This window comes from Cygnus atratus, chromosome 1 (assembly GCF_013377495.2).
Source record: "Cygnus atratus isolate AKBS03 ecotype Queensland, Australia chromosome 1, CAtr_DNAZoo_HiC_assembly, whole genome shotgun sequence".
Classification (NCBI taxonomy): Eukaryota; Metazoa; Chordata; class Aves; order Anseriformes; family Anatidae; genus Cygnus; species Cygnus atratus.
Window position 1 is genome coordinate 78,963,234 of NC_066362.1, and position 21,669 is coordinate 78,984,902.

At 37.2% G+C, this 21,669-nt stretch overlaps 1 protein-coding gene across 1 annotated transcript in view; it reads left to right on the top strand.

Moving 5' to 3' along the window:
• The window catches only part of ANO2 (anoctamin 2), a 194,779-nt gene that overhangs the window by 167,667 nt on the left and 5,443 nt on the right, over window positions 1-21,669 (top strand). The window contains exons 23-26 of the mRNA XM_050710475.1: window positions 8,552-8,700; window positions 17,023-17,175; window positions 17,281-17,333; window positions 19,067-19,248. Coding sequence (XP_050566432.1) covers window positions 8,552-8,700; window positions 17,023-17,175; window positions 17,281-17,333; window positions 19,067-19,248 — 537 coding nt within the window. The remainder of the gene's footprint in view (window positions 1-8,551; window positions 8,701-17,022; window positions 17,176-17,280; window positions 17,334-19,066; window positions 19,249-21,669) is intronic.

Genomic DNA, 21,669 nt, shown 5'->3' on the forward strand with positions numbered 1-21,669 from the left:
AATGATTGAACATATTAAATAATTGATCTAAATTAATTTTAGAAACCTGGGAAAACAGGCAAGGTATGATAGATCTCTTGGGAAGTTTTAGAGAAGCTTTCAGGGTGGCAGCACTGAATACAAATTAGTGTAAAGTGGACAAGGAAGTGTGTGGAGAAAAGTAATAGCTCAAAAAAGATGTTAAGATGTTTTACTTGATCTATGACTATTTTACGGGTTTACAGATGAAGTTCATACATTTCTAATGTGCCTGCATGTCACTATGTCACTGTGTGATGCAGGACCTAGAGTATGGGAGAGGCTCTGTAAAGCTATTCACCATCTGTCTGACACAGGATGCTTACTGCACAGTGTCTTCTGCTCTCAATACATCAAGAAAACTCTCTTTGTCTGTCTCCAGTGGCAAGGGGATCTCAGAAAAATCCACTGAGAATGTCCAGCTCCTGGTTTTTGGGAGGTTTGCATTTATTTCTGTTAACCGAATCATCCTTGTTGGTGGCAGTGGTCTGTGAAATGTTGTATTAGGTGAAGAGTCTGGCTTAGATGCAAACTTCAAATCCACAAAAGTTAGTCTTTTCACTGGTGTAAGTAGTTTTTGGATCACATCCCTGCAGAAGGCCTTGATGATACTAACTAGAAACCAAGATGAGTGGTGCTTAAAAGACTATAACTATTTTAAAAATGAGCCCTTTTCCTCCCCTTTCCTGGCAAGTTTTTTTTTTTTTTAATAGTAGTTTAAAAACAGAGCAGAAAAACTTTCCAAACAAATCAAACATGGATTATAGATGGTTTCATTATTCTTGTGTCAAAGTTCACTAGGGAGGCCTGTTTTCTGTCTACATCTCGTGGAGTTTGCAGCTTATTTTGAGAAGAGTGGTAAATTTTTCCCAAAATATCTGACATGTTGAAGTCTTAAAGCTTTCTCAACGTAAACCTGGTGTGATTTTTTTTTTCCTGTATCCCAAAAACTTACGGCTACTGGACTTTTCTAATGGGAATTTTATGATGTTAGAAATAGTGTATTCATTATCTTTGATTCATGAAAGCAGAGGCTGATCCAGTCAAAACAGAAAACTACTGTCAATTTGTTTCTCAATTCCCTGCCTATAACTCTTAGTGCAAGAATATGACAATATCATCCCTTTTTTCCCCCTCGTTTTTGCTCCCCCACCCTGCTGCCAGCAACCTATAGTGAACTCATTTTTCAAAACTGAATAATGGTTTAAAAACAAACAAACTTTCATCCTCTTCTTCCCAGAGAAATACTTCATTTCAGTCACAATGGTATCTTATCATCATGAAATAAACACATCTGTTTTTTCTATGCTTGTCTATGTTGTCAAGAAAACCAAGAGTATATCTGTATATCTTCTCACCAGACCTGTTTATACCAGGAGGAGCACTGTGCTTTACTGAGCAATTAAGCTAATTAAATCAGAACTAGCCTTGTATTTCTTCATGGACCACTCTACTGGTTTAGACTAGGTCCTTAATGGTACTTTGTTCTACCTCGTCGACTTTGCATACACACATTGACAGACACACTGAGTTTTGATAAGCCAGAATTTCAGAGAGCTGGCCATAGGGCTGCTGGACACAAATATGCAGACCAACAGGGACTCCAAACATGCGTATGTGTTGCACAAGTGGTTCTAGCATGACCGTCTCATGTGCAACCTATTGCATTTATAAATGCTGCTGTTAGCAGATGTGGCAGATGTTTAGATAAACATACACTCACTGCCCCTGGCTTCCTACTTTATCCTATTCTATCTGTTCTGCTACCTCTTTTCTATTAATGTTTTTGTTTGTTTGATTGTTTTTGTTTTGTTTGGGGGGGGGGAGGGGAAGGGAGAGGAGGGAGAATTGTTTGTTTGTTTGTTTCCCAAGATATCACAAGATATCATTGTCTTCATTGGGTCCTTCTTCAATTTTCCACATCTACCTTCACACAGGCAATGCACTGTGACAAACTGTCTTGTGGAAGAAAGATAGATTACTCTTTTCTTCTCCAGTTTTAGCAGCTGTGTTTTTCTCCCCTTGTTTGTGCCTGTTTGGAAGGCAATGAGAGTCAGAGTGAGTAAGATGAATTCTTTCATTGTATCCATGGATTTTCACTGTGGTCAGAGTGCAAGTGCTGCAGCCAGCCTTACTCATATGGAGAGGCAGATGGAGCTATCGTAAATGACAATTTATTCTTCAAAATCTGGAACATCTCTAGACATCTAGTATCTCTCTGCTAAATTATATGATGACACAGATCAAAACGCTTTTCTTCCTTGTTGAAATCTGTAGATTTCTGCATTTATTTTCAGAAAATCTTCTGATTTTATTTATCATAAAGCTCAGGGCATTTTAACTGGTTTACAGAAGATCACAAAGACTTAGTCCCATTTGCTGTCTCTTTCACTCAAAAAATAAAAATAAGGAAGCACATGATAGGCTGAGTTTGTAAGCAACACTCATCCATTATGTCTCTGGCATAAAGGCTGCAACAGTTGGGAAACATCATTTGATGGCTTCATTCTGGTTTATCAGTGCTGACTGAAGAGATATGTAGTTAAACTTCAGATGGCAGTCCTGCATTGTGCAGGGTCACTGGACCACATCCTTACCCTTTCTTGTGATGTTTCTGGAGAAATTGCCCCACAGCTATGACAGATGTGACTTTCTAGTGTTCTAAACCTTTCTGTTATTTCTTTTTCCATTTCTGCATCCAAGAATATCAAAACAGCTAGGTAAATGCAACAATGTTTGAATTATGGAAAGTTAAGCCTTCTTGAATTGAAATGTGTGTTGCGTGGGGCTGGAATTCACAAGTTTAACAGATGTAATTTTGCTATGGTTCACTCAGATGTGTCACATACCATAATTCTTTTACTGTTTCCACAGAAATTGAGCTTAAAAGGCTGCAGGGCTTGGGAGCCTGAACCTAGAGCTCCTTTAAGACTCCTTTACTTCTATTCTGTATTTCTGAACTCACTGGAAAAAAAAAAATCCATGTGTTTATTTTATCACTCTGTCTCTTTGACCTTGGTGATAAACCTTTAGGGTGAAATCCTGGCCCTATTGAAGTCAATGGAAAAACCCCCATCAACTTCAGTGAACCCACGATTTTGGCCTTTTTATTCAACATCACTTTCCATAGTTTATTTCAAAATACACTTAACTATGCTGGATGAAAATATCAAGAGATAATAAAACCAATTTAAAGGCATCCTTTCATAGCTGCTATCTTTAATATTGCATTTCACCTCTCATAAATTATTCTTATTTAATCAGATATTCTCCCCCACACCCCCTTTTTTTTTCTTTTATCTCTTTGAGAAGTCAATAAATATCAAACGCAGGTGAAGCTCCCATAGAATCCAGGAGGTCTGAGTGGGCCAACAAAGCATGACTATATCATAAATTTATGGACCAGGATGAGAAATTAGAACAATTTCCTTCCTCCCCTGCCTTCTTCTTGTACCTTCTGCCCACTAATATGAGAAGCTCTCTCCTTATATGAACAGACTGTAGGAATATGACTGAAGAAAAGCCTGAACTCTCAGGTCTCCTTTCTCAAAGCAGTAAACAACATTAAACACAAGGGCAGAAGAATCTAAGTCGCTGCACTTCCATCCTCTTCTCTAGATATAGGTGTTCCAGCTACTTGACCTAGTCACTTTTCTATCTAGCTTTCTGCCTGCACTCTTCTAGCATGCTGCACGGGAAAAAGCATAAACTGGAAGGATAACCTTAAAAACCACATGATATAAATAATCATTCATCTTTGGCAGCTGGATTCTGGGGATTTTCTGACTTTCCTTGCATTTAAGTTCATGTAGAGTTCCCATTTGCATCTCTGTTATAGAAGGTATTGCCATGCAATACTTCAAATCCATTTCTTGGTGACTGTCACAGGTGATCTTTGCAGTGCACAAGGCCATTTACTGAGAGTCTTGAGAAATAGGTAAGTTGATCCTCAGTTCCAATCTTTCCAGCAAGTTCTGATGGAGATGCATTGTGGGGACTGCACAGGCACCAAAGACACAAAAACTTGTGCCAAGAAAATCATTTTCCTGTGTTTGTCCCAATTCAGCTTGCCCACATCTACTCTACCTCTCCAGCCTCTCTACATACCATTCTGTATCATTTCTCATTTTTTCCAAGTCAACTTCATGTTTTCTCCCTGCTCACCCAAATCCTGATTCTTCTCCTTACTATACAAATAGGTTAACTGTTGAATCATCCCTCTGTTTTTGATTTCTCTATTTTTGTCTTTTTTTTTTTTTTTTTGGTCTCCAAAGCTTGCAGGCACTTCATGGACGGGATGTTTTCCTTTCCTGATTTTATGTTTTCTTCAGATGGTGGTTACCTTTCATAATGGGATGCTTATTGGCTATATTAGAAATTACAAACAGTGTCATTAAGCCATGTTCCCACCTCTTATCTAACACAATAGTTTTATGACATTCTCTTGTGAGAAAATGCAGTACCATTTTAACTGCTCTAGACATAGCCTTCTGACAAAAAAAAAAAAATTCTTCATTTTCTTTCTCCTTGATCCTACCTTCATTCTTTGTTCATGCTATTCAGTCTCAAGAATTTTTCTTGCTTTTAGATATTCACTGGCAAAAGGACCAGAAATAATGGCAGTTCTGCAGTCTCTGTCCAGATTCAGATGGCTATTAGTGGAGCCATGAAACTTTTCTGCTTGTACCTCTTGAGCATTACAGGCATCACTGCGCAATGTGTTAGAGACTCACCATGAAAAGACAAACCTTCCTCTTTCTCACTGGTCAGGCTGCCTGGCATGCAGAAATCAAAACCCAAAATAGCTCTTGATTATTATTGGCTGTCAACTTTGTTTAAAGATTTTGATCTGAGTAATTACAAACAAGTTTCAGACAAGTGCATTTGAAGATCTTACTCAGTTTTAATAAGACAATCATATGTGCAACTATAGAGTTCTGCAAAACTCATTTTCATTTCTATACTGCTGTGTAGCTGGAGAATAACCCTGCGCAAATCTCTGTTCTATGTTCCTTTAACTTTCTGACACATTTCTGTTTCATCTGAAACTTCACATGCTTGGATACAACACTAAAATACATTTCTGTAGAAAATTTGAAAATAATTAGTTTGGCTTTCTTTTAGTTAGTTAATCCTTTTAAAATGACAAAATAAAAATCAGAATGTTCTTCAAAGCTTAACTCAAAAAGGTGAAATGAGCCACTCCTCATGCCTAGCTCAAACTGATAATTTATACTGGAAAATTAAAAAATTATTCGGAGTAACTGAGTCCTGGATTTAGTGTATTCCCAAATAAACATAAAAACAACAACTATTGTTTTAGTTACAGTGTTCGCAGGGGAGTTATATGTATGTATGAAACTACATAACTTGACTCTGTGGTGCTATAACTAGAGGATTAGATCACACATCTACAGACTTCACATTTTAACACACGCAAATTTTATCTCAGCTGCTGCACAATGACAGTTAGATGCTCTTCAATCTCATCTATCCACGGAAATGTGAGGGACATTTATAGCTCATACCATTTTATTGGAACAGAAATTAGCACTGTCTTGAACTTATTGTTCACTCTCCTCTGAGAGTCCCTCACATTAAGAAATTAATTGGGATATACTGGAAAGGCATCCTGGGAATTCTTTGATTGTTTTAACTCCTGCCCCCAGTCTCCTACCCTCTGAGTACTGCATCCCTTGATTGCCATAAAAGTAGAGGTATGGAAAAGACATTTTAGTGTCTTGAAATGGCTGAGTTTGCATGATGTAGAAGGTAAGGATCTATCTAACTAGTTATTTTTGTAAGGTATTTTAAATGTTCTCCACCCTTTTATTAAAACTGTGTAAACTGAATGTTCTGGGTACTCAAGCTATTTGTTTATCCCCAGCATACCTGGGTATTGCTGAAATACTGATGATGTTTGCAGCACACTTATGAATTATGTCTTCATCTGCACCTGGAACAAAATTTGGAGTTGATCTATTGATTTGTGCAGCTTTGTAGTTCTGAGACTGACAGAGCCTGACAAATTTAAATCTATCCTAGGAATGTCTGACAAACCCAATTTCCTCCATACTGGTGATGAAATTGATTAGGTCCTGTAAACACCACTTGGTGTAGAAATTCTGCTGTCACTATGTTTATTTCCAAGCTGTTATAAGGCTTTGTGCTGTGTGGTGACAAAGTGTTCCTATGTAGCTTGGTGTATATTCAGGAATAAAGCAATAAACCTACTCTGCAAAGACCTTAGTTGCAATGTTTTCCAGGTAGCCTTGCCCTGCTACATACGTTAGGGTCTGAGAAACTGGTTCTGTTTAACTGGAGGAGCAAATGAATTCCCCTACTGTTTCTCTCTACGCTCCCATCTCCAGGCCACACAGCTCTAGTTCAAAGGATTTATCACAAGTTGTGGGAAACATGTTTGTGGGGGAGCCCTGTTTACACTATTGGCAAAATGTTACTGCAATTATTCTGGATTTCCACTCATATAGCACATGTGAAGGACTATAAAATAATGTTGTGCACACTCTTGAAAAATAAACCTCATCTGCAAAATGAAGACATACAATAAGTATAAATCTTGATGTTCTGTGCTAATTCAACTGTATTTCACTTCCTTGAAGAAATATCTCATTCTATTACATTTATCCATGGGAATTTCTCAATGTATAAAACAGCATGAAGTTATCCATGCTTGTGAATTTGAAATGCCATCCTTGGGGGCAGTGGGAATTCTTTACTCTTCTTTTAGAAATGGATTAATTTTACACTGGGATTATACTATTTATGAAATCCATGTATTTGTCTGTGTCATTAAATTTGTATCCCTGTTTCAGTGGTACATTGACTAATACTACTACACCTACTGAGGTTCAAAGAAGTACTTGCACAAATAATTACTCACCCATGTGAGTAATTTATAGTCTGGCCAAAATGGCTGGTGTTCCTGTAAAACATTGTCAAAATGAGAATTTCAGATGCAAACTCTTCTAATCTATGGGATCTGGGAGACACAACTGACTTGTGTTTACATGGTAGGAAACTTTTGCTTTTCTGCTTCAGGGGCAGCCAAAACTCACCAACACAGCTGATCTTGCAAGATGTATACTTCTCAGGTAGCAAAAATATTTCCCGACCAGAATTAGGAATTTCCCAGTCTCATAGTAACAGTGGTTCTGTGCTAGCTTAGTGTTTCATTCTTTATACGCAGTAAAGGCACATTTGAAAGAAAGCTTAGAACTTCTAAAACTCTTTTGAGAAATCTCTGAAGGAAGATAATACAGTTGTGCAAGTACATAAAGCATCTAACTGCTGATGAAGTTTTTCAGGATCTACATAGATCTCCATACTTTGCCTTTTACATTGTCAGTAAACTCTCACTCAAGAAAGTTAATTTTAGAAATGTGTATTTTTTCACAAGTATTCAGTGAAATCTTTCAAGTATGATTTTAGTAGTTAAATAATTTTGTAGTTTCTAGTAGTTTAGGAATAAACTTGCAGAGGAGTTTCCAGTAAGCTCCTGTTCTTCCTCAGTGAATTCCAGTATGGGCTGTATAGTTGAGTACTGAAGTGAATCTTACTACATATATCCCAAGTGACACTTCCATACCAATAGTTTCTTACTGAATCCAAACTAATAAAGGTAGAATGTCTGTTTGTGTGTGAAAGGAAAGACAAACAACTGTGAGAACAAATTCTACTGATCTTGATCTCTTACAAATCTCTCCTGTTAGTTTGAAGACTGTTTGGTTGTTAGGTAGCTGCAAGGGAAACATGTTCCTCCAGGTGCAAAGGCCATTAGTAGAATTCAAACGTTGCTTATACTTGACTTTTCGTAGGAATGTATTTTACTATTTTTATTAGTTGTCTCATCATTTTCAGTAAAGAGTGCTACTTTAAGGTTCTGCAAGCAAAACCTTTTTCTTTTGCCCATTTAAAAAAATACTCAGGTTTGAAACAACACTGGAACCTGAGGAGCTTCAGGTGTTTTCTGTTGGTCACAGGGACAACTTAAGTCACTAATATTTATATACTTAAAAGTATACTATATGGAAGTTCCCAAGTTTCACATTGAGAGAAAAGTACACCTGTGCTAGATGTGACATATTAAGGTATCACATTACCTTCTGGTATTTTATTTGTTTGTTTCTTTGTTTCTTTTATTCATTCTTGAGGGAGACGTATTAATAATCACTAGTATTATTTAGGCCCAAGGTGCCTGAGCTTTGGAAAGATGCTTCTTCAACATATATCTAGAGAAAAAAAGTGTTAAAAGTACTAGGTTCGACTCCATCACAACAGTGTTATGGTGTTGTAACTTCCCTCAACAGAGGAACACAGCAACAACTGCATCCATCAGCCTATCACCTGGCAATAAGAAACATCATAACTTAAGTGGATGGTGCAAACCAAGCCTGTGTGGCACTGAAGTAACTTGATATACATGTTGTTTTACAGTGCAAAGATTTAGACCAGATCCTGTAGGGGGGAAAAAGGAAAAAGACTTGGTCCAGTCTAACTTTTTGTTCCTCAGGAAATTAAAGAAGCTCTTCAGGAAGCTGAAGGATGGAAGAACTGAACCAAAGGAAATGAACACCAACCAGTCAAAGGACCCTCAGCAATGGGATCTTGACTACAGCTTGGAACCTTTCACTGGATTGACTCCAGAATACATGGAAATGAGTAAGATTTTGGAATTCCCTTTCCAAAGGGAAATTATATAGTGGCAGATTTGGAGATCTCTTTTATGGATGTGTTTATGGATCTGAACCTTATACTTTGTGGTAGCATTAAGTTAACATAAAGAAGCCCTCAAATGCCATCATCTCCCTCTCAGTTGTTTCAACTCACCTTAGGATCTGGCTGTGTGTTGCAACCTCTATTACCTTATTTGCCTCTGCATATGAACTTTGCTGAAAAATCCTCCTTTACAATTGAATTTTTCCACATATTACTTCAGTCCAAGATGACTTTTCCTTCTGGAAAAGTCGAGTAAACTCAAAGATGTCTGTAAGTTGTCTATATAGGAGATTACCCTTGATTCAGTGATGAGGACACACACCACTTAGAAGCAAAGGTCCACCTTGTTGGAATAACTTGTAGTATCAGGGTCTGAGCTACTGATGTTATAAATCACTTGACATTAAGCCTGTATTTTATTTTAGTCCCTCACGCCTAGATAATAAACAATGTTGAGTGCCTCATTCTGCAGTCACTCAAGGATAATTAGGCAGATGCCCTGCAAATGAATGGATGAATTACTAATCTAAGTATTTGTTTACAAGAGATTAGTTTATCAAGTGAAGAGAATGGCTCACTGAGCCTTGTAGTGTGCCACAGCGAGCTATGCCTCGTCCATGGGATTCCAGACAAATGTGGAGCACATGAAACACAAGTTGCACCACCCCAGCCCGCTTGTTGCCCCGGGTCCATACCACTGCACTCTACTGTCAGATTCACTGTGGAGTGATTCAGACCACCCACACTGACAGGAAGAACTTTGTGCAGCTCAGCACTGAATCTGTCAGCTGAGATTGCTCTGAAGGGCATTTACCTTTTTTTCTAAATTTGATTTGAGTGGAGGAGTGAAGGGAAACAAAACAGCAAATGCATATGAAAGACTTTTATTCTATGAATTGCTTAAAAAAATACCGGGATATAAAAGAAGAGTTATGTTATTAAGGAGAGGAAGAGAGATATCTAACTGCCATTTCAGAACTTAATTCTCAATCCTTTACACAGATTTTATTCAAACTCTCACTGCTATCTGTGGCTATCTGCTCAATGAGGAATGAAAAAAATGAATAAGAAACTCTAGACTGGGCTTACTGTAGCCTTTGGATTCTCCCTCGCAGATGATAATAGTGTTTCATGCAGAGACAGTCATGACGAGGTTACATACCTCTATCCAAGTATTCAGTAAATTTAGGTTTGTCCTGCCAGGATGCTCTAGCTTTGAAGATGGGTGACATCTTTAAGACTACACAGAAAACTTCTCACCAAGCCAACACTCGGGAATCCAGGTCATTCAATACCCACCCTAATCACCAGGCAGTCATCGCCTTTTCTACTCTTTCTGTCAAAAGGATTAACATATGCCCTCTCTGAAGGAGACCTGAACTCTGTTCCACTCCCATGCTTCAAGTCATATATTCTCTTTGCATTTCCTCATGAGGCGGGATGTTCCTGGGGAGACACCACTTGTCTGAGGGATGCTGGTTGGAGCAATTCCAGGATGAGCTTTACAGTACAATTTGTCAAAAGTAGAGGAGCTTTTGTTATAACTATCTCACTGCCATTTTGGACTGGCCATTTCAAACCTGCTGGTATTTTCTTTTATTTTCTTTTTTCCTTTTTTTTTTTTTTTAATACTTCAGTTAGGTCTAGTTAAATTAATAGTAAAGTAGTAGAGATAATGTGATTTAACTTTTTTTTTTTTTTTTTTTTTTTTAAATCTCCTGTATTTTCATATTGGGAAATGTGTTTCTGATTTTGTTCACTGACTTTTTTCTGAAAAATAAGGCAGTCACTGTACTCCATTTCAGCAACGATACTATCACCACACTATTAAAGTGAGAGGCAGTGTAATGGCTGATGGGAACACCAAGCCAGTGCCTTTAATCATGATTAATCTATTAACAGCAAGAATGAAAAACAACAAACATGAAAGAGGGAATTGTTAGCAGGAAAAGAACAATCCAAGTTTCTTTCACTCACTCACTCACTCACTCAGGCTACAGCTATTTCTGTCTTAAAGCTAGTCTGTGCTGTAGTGCCCAGGAGTGCTACCTTCTTTCCATTCATGCATTTTACAAGGCTACCTAATGTTGCAGTAGAGAGTGTTCAGCTCTTTATATGTAATTACAGGCTCTGTCGCATTTGAATGTTTAACATCATCCTAAATTAAATCAGTTACAGGTGACCTTCTTCCTTGGGATTGCCATTTCTAGCTGTCCCAAAGCCAGCATCTATACCACCATGCTTATCCCTACCACTTCATGAGTGATCTACAACCCAAAACAAAATAAATCTGCCTGTCTGTAGAAAGGTTTCTCATCATTTGCATTAGATGTCATCAGAAAAGTAAATATAAAGAAATGGTACTTTCCACTAGCCTGTTAACGCTTCAGCCCTCCTCCCCATTCACAAATCCATGAATTTGCTGAGAGCTCTCTCTGTCCAAGAAAGACATACCCAATGAAGTATGGCCACTTGTCATTTTACTTTTTTGGTTAGGAAAGGTGATATATTGAGGGTTTGGCCTAACAGCTTGTGACTGTAGGATGTTTTATGGCTTTGAGTAAAAACTCAAGGATTTTCTCAAGCCAAAGTTTTAAAATGATAACGAAGTATGTAGCTAGGATGAAGATGGGAAATCTGAGGCAAAAAGTGTGTCTGCTTTTCAAAGATAAAATCTCCTATTCATAAACTGGAATGCTAGTTTTCTTGAAGAATTATATTGCAATAGTTCTAAACCAAATGGCTGAGAGCAGCTGCAGTGTGGAAAAAAAAAAACATTGGAGCAAATTCAGGGTATCCAGTGGTAAGAATGATGATTTCATGGATACTGACTCTTGTACAAAGTTGTGTTTCAATTATTATTCATGAAATGGAAACATCTAGCTAAGAGCAAGTCCAGAAAAATCAAGTACATGACTTCGATATAACATAGACCAAACAGGAAATTGAGACTAAGGCATTTAGTTTTTAAGATAAAAGTCATATATAAATCTAAAACACAAATAGGAGAGTAAAACTAAAGTCTACAAGTCACGTAAACTTCCATGAACTTCAGAGGCATTTTACATGTACAAGTAGTGTGGGAGGAAGATGCCAATATTTTACCATGACAAATAAACTGTTTTCCTTTGGGGAAAGCTCTTGCAGGTCTTTTTGTTAGTGACCTCAACTCTGAATCTGATTTCAGTCAGCAGACTGTACTGAACTTCTTTCTTGAACATGCCTTGTCAATCAATAGCATGTCTGCACTCAGTTTTAATTTGCACCAGTGAAATTTCTGATGGTTTGTTTTGATAATATTAACTGATATATATGTTTATATTTCTTAGCAGACATTCTTAAGTAGAGACATTTTCAGTGTTTCTACGTGATCAGAATTTTTTTTGCAATGAATCCTGAAATGTAAACTGTCACTGTTAATGTGTCAAATTTGTCATAAGTACTTCCTGTTGCTAAAACTCTGCAATGACTTTTGACCCAGACCAATATACCAGACCATATGCATTCCCAAATTATGTAGCATGTATAGCAATTTCCTCATCCAGCTGGTAGCAAGTTTGCAACACATGTAGCCTTCAGTGATAGGAGTTGGCAAGAAGTTGATGTTTAAAAGAGCAATAAATATTGCTAATGAAACAAAATTAAAAAAAAAAAAATCTCCAAAACCATCTGAATGATGCATGTGGATGTGTGAAGTTTATACTACTGCTGTCTTTTCCTTTCTTTTGAGAAAAAAATGACATCATCAATGTCAGATTCTTATTTCATTCATTCTTCTCTTCTCCAGTCTAGCCCCTCAAAGAGTCCAAGGTTCATGTAGTAATTAATTGAAAACATTTTTTCTCAGACAGAAATAATAGTAAAGGGTTTCATCATCTGGCTGCTGTTAAAAAGCAATGGCAAAACTCCGTTTTGAATTTTAAGAAGGAAATGATCAGATCCAAAGTCTGTAGCAACTGACTATCATAAGGATTAATCTGAGAGATTTGGAAGGATTTCCCCTTGAGCAGGAAAAGCCATCAAAAAAGCAATGTGTGAGGCAGCAAAAAAAAAAAAAAAGGAATCATTGAAGAGCAAATTGCATTTTTCTATAATCTCTATAATGAGTATGGATTTGAAAATACCAGCTCAGTCTGTTGTGTGTAGGCTTGTTGCACACATTTATTACTAAAGAGTAGTAAATTACACCTTTTCCTTAGTTTCTCATCCAGGCTTGACTATATATTGAAAAATTTCTTCTTAGGAACTTTTTCCATTCTTTACTTAGAGTAACATATAGTTCTATGGCATATGATACAAATGTAAGAAAAAAGACAAAACAACCATAAGCAATTACCTTCGTTCAGATAAGGTTTTGATGTACAATACTTTGGTATTATAATGAGATTATAATGAGCGAAGTTCACTTAGAGGACTTGATTTTGTTATCAGTTCAGCTCAGGGCCGGCTATGCAGTTTATCAACTCCATAGGACCATCAAGTTCTCCAACCCTGTGGTGATATCACAGAGCTGGCTGTGGTGTCTTCACTCTGCTCCACCTACCATGCTATTTCTCGTAGAGTAAACACACCAAGATGCCATGGTGTTGCCAGTATCTAAGGTTGCAGGGTCTGTTTACAAGGGGACTATCATGGAACAGATTCTTTGCATATCTGCTGCCTCTCACCCTGGAATTTTCCTCAACTCTGTACCTTCTCTCAAGATGTGGACATACCTTTAGTCTCAATAAGTCACCTCCAGCAGTTATTCCACACTAAGAACAACAGGGAAGGTGACTTGTCCTTGACACCAGCAGTAGGTGGCTCGTATTTTTTTCTCTCATCAGAAATAAATCCTGTGTCATTTGACCACACATCTAGTCTCCTGCTTTAATGCCCTAGGAGATGGCTTTATGTCCCATGTTCTTGAATTTCCCTTATGCACAACTCTCAATCATTTTGTTCGCTAGCTTGTGACATGAGACTGGGTCATGTTCATCTCTGTGGTCTCCAGTTTGGCCTACCAGACAAGTAAGAAGTCTGAAAAAAGCTGGATGTCCAGAGGTCTAGCTTCTTGCACAGGTCTCTATAACATTTTGCCTCAAAGCACAGGAGAATAGTAACCCAACTCAAGCAGGACACCTATGTGGGGCCATAGGGTTGTATGTAAGCACTACAAGAGCTTTGCATGGAGACCTTGTGGTATTAGCATGAATGTAAAAAGGATATTCCAGTGTTACCATCATGTATTCTGGCCCAAAATAGGATGTCTTGGCATCAGCGGTCATTGACGGAACAGTCTTCATGAGGGCGCTCAGTAAAGTGTAAAGTGCACTCAATGTAGTGTAAATGTTTCTGCTGTGACTGAACAGGCATCTGGAGAACCCCATCATGATACAACTAGGTTGATCCTGGGACCTGAACTGTGCTGCAGGTTATTTTTCTCTTTTTAATCCATGCAACCTTGGCAACAATGTTGACATATCTATTTGCATAAATACTGACCAAATTAAACACACACAATTAAATTGCTGGGGCTGTTCACAGACTGCTAGTTTTGAATAATTGCAAATTTACTCACAAATTTAGTACTCAAGGCCATCTAAGTTATGGCCTTTTTTTTTTTTTTTTCTTTTCTTTTTTTCCTTTTCTGTCTGCTTTTTGCATCATTGACACTTTCATGAAAAGGAAGCTGGAACACTGAAGAGATTTCAAGATGGCCACACAAAGACTGCTGGCACAGAGTTTTCTATGAAGACATATTTACACAATTATCCAGAAGACCTTTGCATACCTTGAATAGTCCTCATGAACTTGAAAAAAAAATAATAAAGTGAAATTTCCCAGGCAATGAATAAAAGGGTCTGCAAGCAACATCAAAGCAAATGTGTGTGTGGTTTATACTTAAAACATTGCAAATGCCTTTTTTTTTCCCCCCCTTTTTTTTTTTTTTTAACAGAAGTCTGCCAGCTCTATTCCAGCTAAATTCACTTAAAACTGAATAAGGTTTATCGCATTTTGGAGCGATATATTTTGCTAAGCATTCACAGTTTTTTATTTTGTTTTGTTTTGTTTTTGTGATATTCTAACATCTGTTTTTATATCGTTGATAATTCCTTTTCCTGACTCTGAATGTAAAATATTCAGGAAAATATGATTTCAAGGGTAGAGTGCTCATATGCTTTGAAAAAGCTCAATCTTGGAGTACATTAGGACACACTTTATCACAAAGCAATGAGAATCAGAATCAAAAGGCTGTATATTTCAGACAGAGATAATAATTTACTATGCAAATATGTTGTCATTTGTAAGAGAAAAGCAGGAAAACCAATTAGAAGACTTGTAATCTGTGTACGCAAAAGATGCATGCAAGAGAAGATACTGGAGAAAGCTATCAGTTAGTGGTAGGCTCTGACTACAGTGCCTAAGGAAATGATTTTAAAGAAAACACTTGTGCTATGAGAAGACCTGATTTTCACAAAGTGCAACAGCTCTCTCACAGTGGAGAGAGGACTGACACAGGGATTTGCTGAAAAATAAACGACAATACATACTGCCTCATCATACACAGCAACACCTTTTCCATACTGCTGTTTATTTAATTCAAAAGTGTAAATTACAGTTAGATTTATTAGTTTAATTTTATTGGGATTACTCTGCATTTGGTCAGCATACTTTTGTGTCTTTCTCCTCTTCTTCTACTCTTCCTTAGTTTTCTGAGGGAATAAACCCTTTTCACTTCCCTGAAGTATTACATTAAAATAATGTATCATTTTTGCAATGAAATGACCCAGTCTCATGAGTAACATTCACTACTGATGCCTCCTAATTTCCATTGAAGAAAAGACTTTTAGGCAACTTCTTAACTTCTCAGCACCTTGGAGAAAAAAAAAAAAAAAAAAAAAGTGATGGTCCTTTGCAGACTCTAATTATACACAAATGAAACTCTCCCGTATGGGGTAGATTCTATGTGCACTAACATACCACTGAAAAACAAGGGAATGAAGGAGAAACTCACCCTAAAGCTGAAGAAGGGGGTTTTGTTGTTGTTGTTTTTGCTTGTTTCTGTTTGTTTTGTTTGCTGTTTGTTTGTTTTACAGAAAACAAACAAAATGTTTTATAGAAAAAGTAAAAAAACAAAAAAGTTTTACAGAATACAAACTGTTGTTTTACAGTTTTTATTTGTTTGTTCTACTACATTATTCTGAGTATCTCTAGAGCACTGAGAGGTTTCAGAAAATCACCGTTATGTCAGCATTGTTCTTTAAAGGGTGACATCGGTTTCTTTAGCCATTTAGAAGATAATTCGTTTGCATAAAGACAGGTCAGCCTATATCCTATAAAACAGGCATAATCCACTCTAAAAACAATGTGGTCTTTTTATTTATACAATTATACAGTCACTGGTGAGCTGAACTCTGAGGTACTAGTGAACAAGATACACAAGTGAACTAGTACTGTGAACAAGATAATGTGCCATCCACTTCAAAGCGAGAGAGGTTTTGTTCGTTTGTTTCATTTGTATAATTAATTTGTGGAAGAAGCCAGACTTACTAGTTGCATATCTGTTCTGGGAAGCACAGAGAACGCAGAAGGTCTCTGCTTCATTGCAGTACTACTTGTTCTTTAGGACCAGTGATTTTTATTTTTTTTTCCCAAAGTACCTTATCCAAACCTCAAAACAGAAAAAAAAAAAAAAAAAGGAAAGAAAAAATAAGTGACGATAACATTCTCCTTTGCTAGGACTTCAAGCAGGAGATTTCTAACTTTGGAGGATATCATTGATACAAGTAGGGATGAAAACGCTGTATGGCACCACAGACTCATGCATCCACAAAGATATTTACTGTGTTTTTGTTCTTGTCAGATTGTCACAAAATTTTCCAAAGGAAGCTGGGAAGAAACATTGACACATTGTAGATTTCCTTCTCCTGCTTACTAATGCATCCTTTTCCATACAGGCAAAAGTACAAGGAAAAACAGTAGCATCTTGAACAGCAGAAGAATACACAGAGAACTCTTTGTACTTTAGTAAATGTATTATTTACTTTGGCTTGTGTTGATGTGCTAGAGATCAGAAGGATTATTGGAACCATTCATAAAACATAGTGACAAACCTTTCTCTCTTTCATAACCTTGCTTTGTGATATTTATTACTGTGTCCAAATTGCAAAGTGGAGTTTTATGTGTTTTATCACCCACAAAGCTCACCAACAATTTGCTGTCAGCTGTGTTTACCAGTTTCTTTAAAAAGACATCCTAGGACAATGCGTATTTCTCTTCCAGTTATCCAGTTTGGCTTTGTCACACTCTTTGTTGCCTCCTTCCCTCTGGCACCACTCTTTGCTCTTCTGAACAACATCATAGAAGTCCGACTTGATGCAAAAAAGTTTGTTACTGAACTAAGGAGGCCAGACACAGTAAGAGCAAAAGATATAGGTAAGCAACTGAAAATCATTAAAGTGATAAGAACAACAAGAATTCAACAAAGAAGAAAAAAAGATTATACTAAATCTCTTAACAAGTGCTGTTTTTCACTTACAGGAATTTGGTATAACATTTTGAGTGGTATTGGAAAGCTTTCAGTTATCATTAATGTAAGTATTTGATTATACCTGTTTCTAAACATGATCTTAGGTGCTTATATTGTCACTCCAACACTATATAAAAGTGATGTTTAAATTTCTCAATTGGTATAAAATACAATAAAATCTAAATTATCCAGTTTATTCTTGTGGAAGTGTAAAACGATCTAAATTACAAAAGAGAGGGCCATCTACTCACCTCGTTCTCTATATCCTTGTGTTATGTAGGACAGGAAGACTAATTCACATAAAAACAACTGATGAATGGGATCAGAAGAGGCAACACTTCAGACAATTGATAAAAATCTGCTTCTCATTCATACCCATGTCTTTTTTATGTCACTGCTACTATAACTGCTGATATGAAAGAAAAGGATGTAAACATAACATCTATTAGTGCATTCTGGAAGCAGAAAGCCCGTAGAAGAAAAAGTAGTAGCATTTGTTCTTATATCTACAATATGATTATATCTCTAAACATCATTTCTCCCACAGATTGAGTTTGTCTGTAAGAGTAGCTTTTCTGAGTTGTCTTACACACTTCCCAAGCTACCAAATCTAAATAGAAAAAGATATTCTTAAAACAAAATAAAATAAAACAAACAAACAAACAAACAGAAACCTAGGAGTTTAATCATAATATTATGGGATTTTTGACCCTTGGATTTCAAAGCACTTAAGAAATATAGATGGTTGTCACTACTGAGGGGAAAATTGTGTTATGAAAACTGAAGGGGAAACTTGTGCAGATGTGTTATGCAATTTATTTAGTACAGTCACTTCGAGCACAACAGCATTCTGTAGCAGTATGTAAACTATCATTACAACTCAGAGAACTATAATGCTTCCAGAGAAGTGGAGTTCTTTGACTTGGGTGGAATATTGTTCAGTTATGGCTTGGCTGTTTCCAGGATTTAAGGTAGGAAATCTGTGGCCTTGTACATACCCATAAAGTTGCTATCAGGCATAGATTTCAGGCTTTCCAGCACTGATCTGTGCTAGATGAGCAAAACTTTGCAGTTTCTTGCTTTTATCTGAATACACTTTGAAGATTTATGATCCTTAATTAATTAAGGATCCTTAATCCTGTCTCAAACAAATTCTGAACATTTTTATTTTAGGGAGTATTTCATTAATATATCTGTTAGTGACAGAAATGTAAATATGGCCATGTTTGGTTTGAAAAAATACTCAATGCCCAAATCTGCTTCTCTACTGCATCTGAATAATATTGATGCAGACTATTCACCTACACACCGTTTTAAATTAATTTAATGAATTCTTATTGGTATGATCTAGATATTTGTGTGTCTGATTCACTCACAACTATACCAGTTTTATTTCAGCATGACATCCACTGATGTCAGATGTGTAAGTCCTGATGCTGAGATGAGAGTGGAGGGTGACTACTTTACACTTAGCTAGTTTAATCGGGATGCTCCCTAACTACAATGTTCTCCTTGAGAGGCAGAGCAAGTCACTGTGCATTTATACAAGTACACATTCTGTACCAGGTCTGTCCATTTAACTCCTACTTCATCACCACTCCAAACTTACTTGAACATGAAAATTATCACCTGAATTAACTTAATCTGAAAAACATTAGACATACATTCACCATGTTGTTTCTTCTTCTTCTTCTTCTTCTTCTTCTTCTTCTTCTTCTTCTTCTTCTTCTTCTTCTTCTTCTTCTTCTTCTTCTTTTTCTTTTTTCTTTTTTCTTTTTCCTTTTTTTTGTCTCCCAGGCTTTTGTAATTGCTGTCACATCTGATTTCATTCCACGCCTTATGTATCAATATGCATACAGTCAAAATGGAACCATGCATGGCTTCGTCAATCACACACTCTCATACTTCAATGTCAGTCATCTCAAGGCTGGAACACAGCCAGAAAACTCCCTATTTGCACAGGATGTTTTATTCTGCAGGTAAAATACTTTTAATGACAGTTTGCATAGGCAAAGCTATTTCTTTGGGTCTTTTGACAGACAAAAATTTTCCAAGTGGGAGCCAATAATATTTGTGTCTTTAAGAATGTGGTTTTAAGAGTACAGCTTTTAGAGTATTCTCACTATGTTAGAAGGTTCTTAGAATGGTTTTTCCCATGCATTAAAAGGCAAAATAAACAATTTAGACAGACTTACTCGAATAAAAAGATCCTTTCTGTACTGAAAGACGTAACTTTCATTAAGGACACTGAAGGCAGAATTCATTTTTTAAAATGGGTTCCCACTAATTAGAGCCAGGCTTTCTTTCTCTTTATTAAGCTCAGTGTTTACTTTATGAGATATGAGTTTTCAATATACTCTTTCATCTTTAAAACCTGCACTGTTACCCATTTGCAGATCTTATATTTCAGCGTCATCTTTTCAGGCTGGGAAAACAAAGGTCAACTTCCATTAAAATATGTCCAGAGTATCTAGTTCACTGCTCCTCAGGAAGAGCAGAAAACCCCAGCATGCAGATACCTGTGGAGTACTTCCAGTTTGCATGAGAAATCACTAACACGGTTCCAAGGTTCTCAGTGTAACTTTGTTTTTTTCATAAAAATGTACCAAATTAGCGTGAGTTTTCCTTTAACAAACATCCCCATCCATATGGATCTCCCACTTCGCTGTGACTGCTATCTTAACTTTACAGCTGTTTACCTTAACTTTGCAGCTGTTTACCTGGTCTCAGTCACTGGCCTCTACTTATGGTGTATGACTCTCCCAGTGTATTTGGAAACGTGCTCATCAGAGTAGCACAGATTTAACAGAGGCAAAATACAGAGAGAAGGAAATAATCTGTACTAGGTATAAAAGCGGTCCCTGCCTGAGAATATCGTGTCTGTGCTGCAAAGCAAAATACATAAATAAATAGATTGATTGCAAAAAAGAAGCATATACTACATGTTTGATCATGTACTACTCTGACTGAAAAACAACTGTGAGAGTATTTCTGTTCCCTTATCAGGAAACAATTAAGAAAAAATGTCTGCATTCATATCCACTGTTTCTCATTATCACCAACCTCATTTGGATCTTACCAAAGCCACAGCTTTGGACAGAACTTTGCCTGATAAACATGAGGTATCTTGCTTGTGTCCCAAGAAACAGGCTGCAAACACTGTCCCTTAAGCTGGAAAAAAAAAATAAATCTGTTTTTCTGTTTCTGGCAAATACGTTGGGAACAAGCTGACCTCTCTTATTCTTAGATTTCTGTGACCTCTGAAGATAAATGTGGTTACAATAAGCCTGGATTTTGCTCTTTACGGGCATTGCCAGAGATTAAGGTATCTTAAAAATAACCATAACAAGCCAGAAACAACTCTCCCACCGAATATCCAGAACACATTCTTTGAATATTTTGAGTAACATTTTCTACAATGCTGTGAACTCTTTGACACTACTTCCAAATAAACATTGCTGTAGCGCCAATCTGATGCAAGGCATTAGTTGTAATGATTTTTTCAGAGCAAAACAGCACTTGTGTAGCTGAAGGCAAACTACAAGCAAACCTTGCTAAGTTATGTGACATTATTATTGGTTTAGTTCTTTTAATCTTTATAATTTGGTATGATAATAGAGTACATGAAAGCATTGTGATCACATTGAAAAGGAAAAAAAAAAAAACAGAAGATATGAAGTCATTAAAGGGACTTTCCATAGAATCATAGAATGGTTTGGGTTGGAAGGGACCTTAAAGATTATCTAATTACAACTCTCCTGCCATGAGAAGGGACACCTTCCACTAGACCAGGTTGCCCAAAGCCCCATCCAACCTGGCCTTAAATACCTCCAGGGATGGGGCATCCACAGCTTCTCTGGGCAACCTGTTCCAGTGCCTCATCACCCTCACAGTAAAGAATTTCTTTAGGAATAGGCTGCCCAAATAGCTTGGAGAGTCTTCATTCCTAGAAACATTCAACCCCCAAGTTCCTGAGCAACCTGCTCCAGCTGACCCTGCTGTCAGCAGACAGATGGTCCCCAGGTGGCCGTTGGCCCTTGTGACAGACAAGGGGGAGGTCATGGGGAGGGGTCTGGTGTCACTCCTCTTGATTTGTCCTAATAGGTATGGAAAAATACTGGGGTCCCAACCACTCCCAGAGCGAAGGCCAATATATACGGGCATGTACAAATCCACATGGGGAATCACTCTACGCTAACTACGCCCTTCAGCAGTTCCGATGCTAGATCCAGGACTGGTGATGTTTCTATCTTTCTCTCCTTTTCTCTCGCTTTCTCTGTCTCTCTATTTTTTCTACCTTTAAAATTTCCAAGAAATGTTAGGCCTACCTTGATTTCCAATAAGGCCGCATAACTCAGGTAGATATAATTGTGAGAGTGCCAACATTGACAGAATATTTG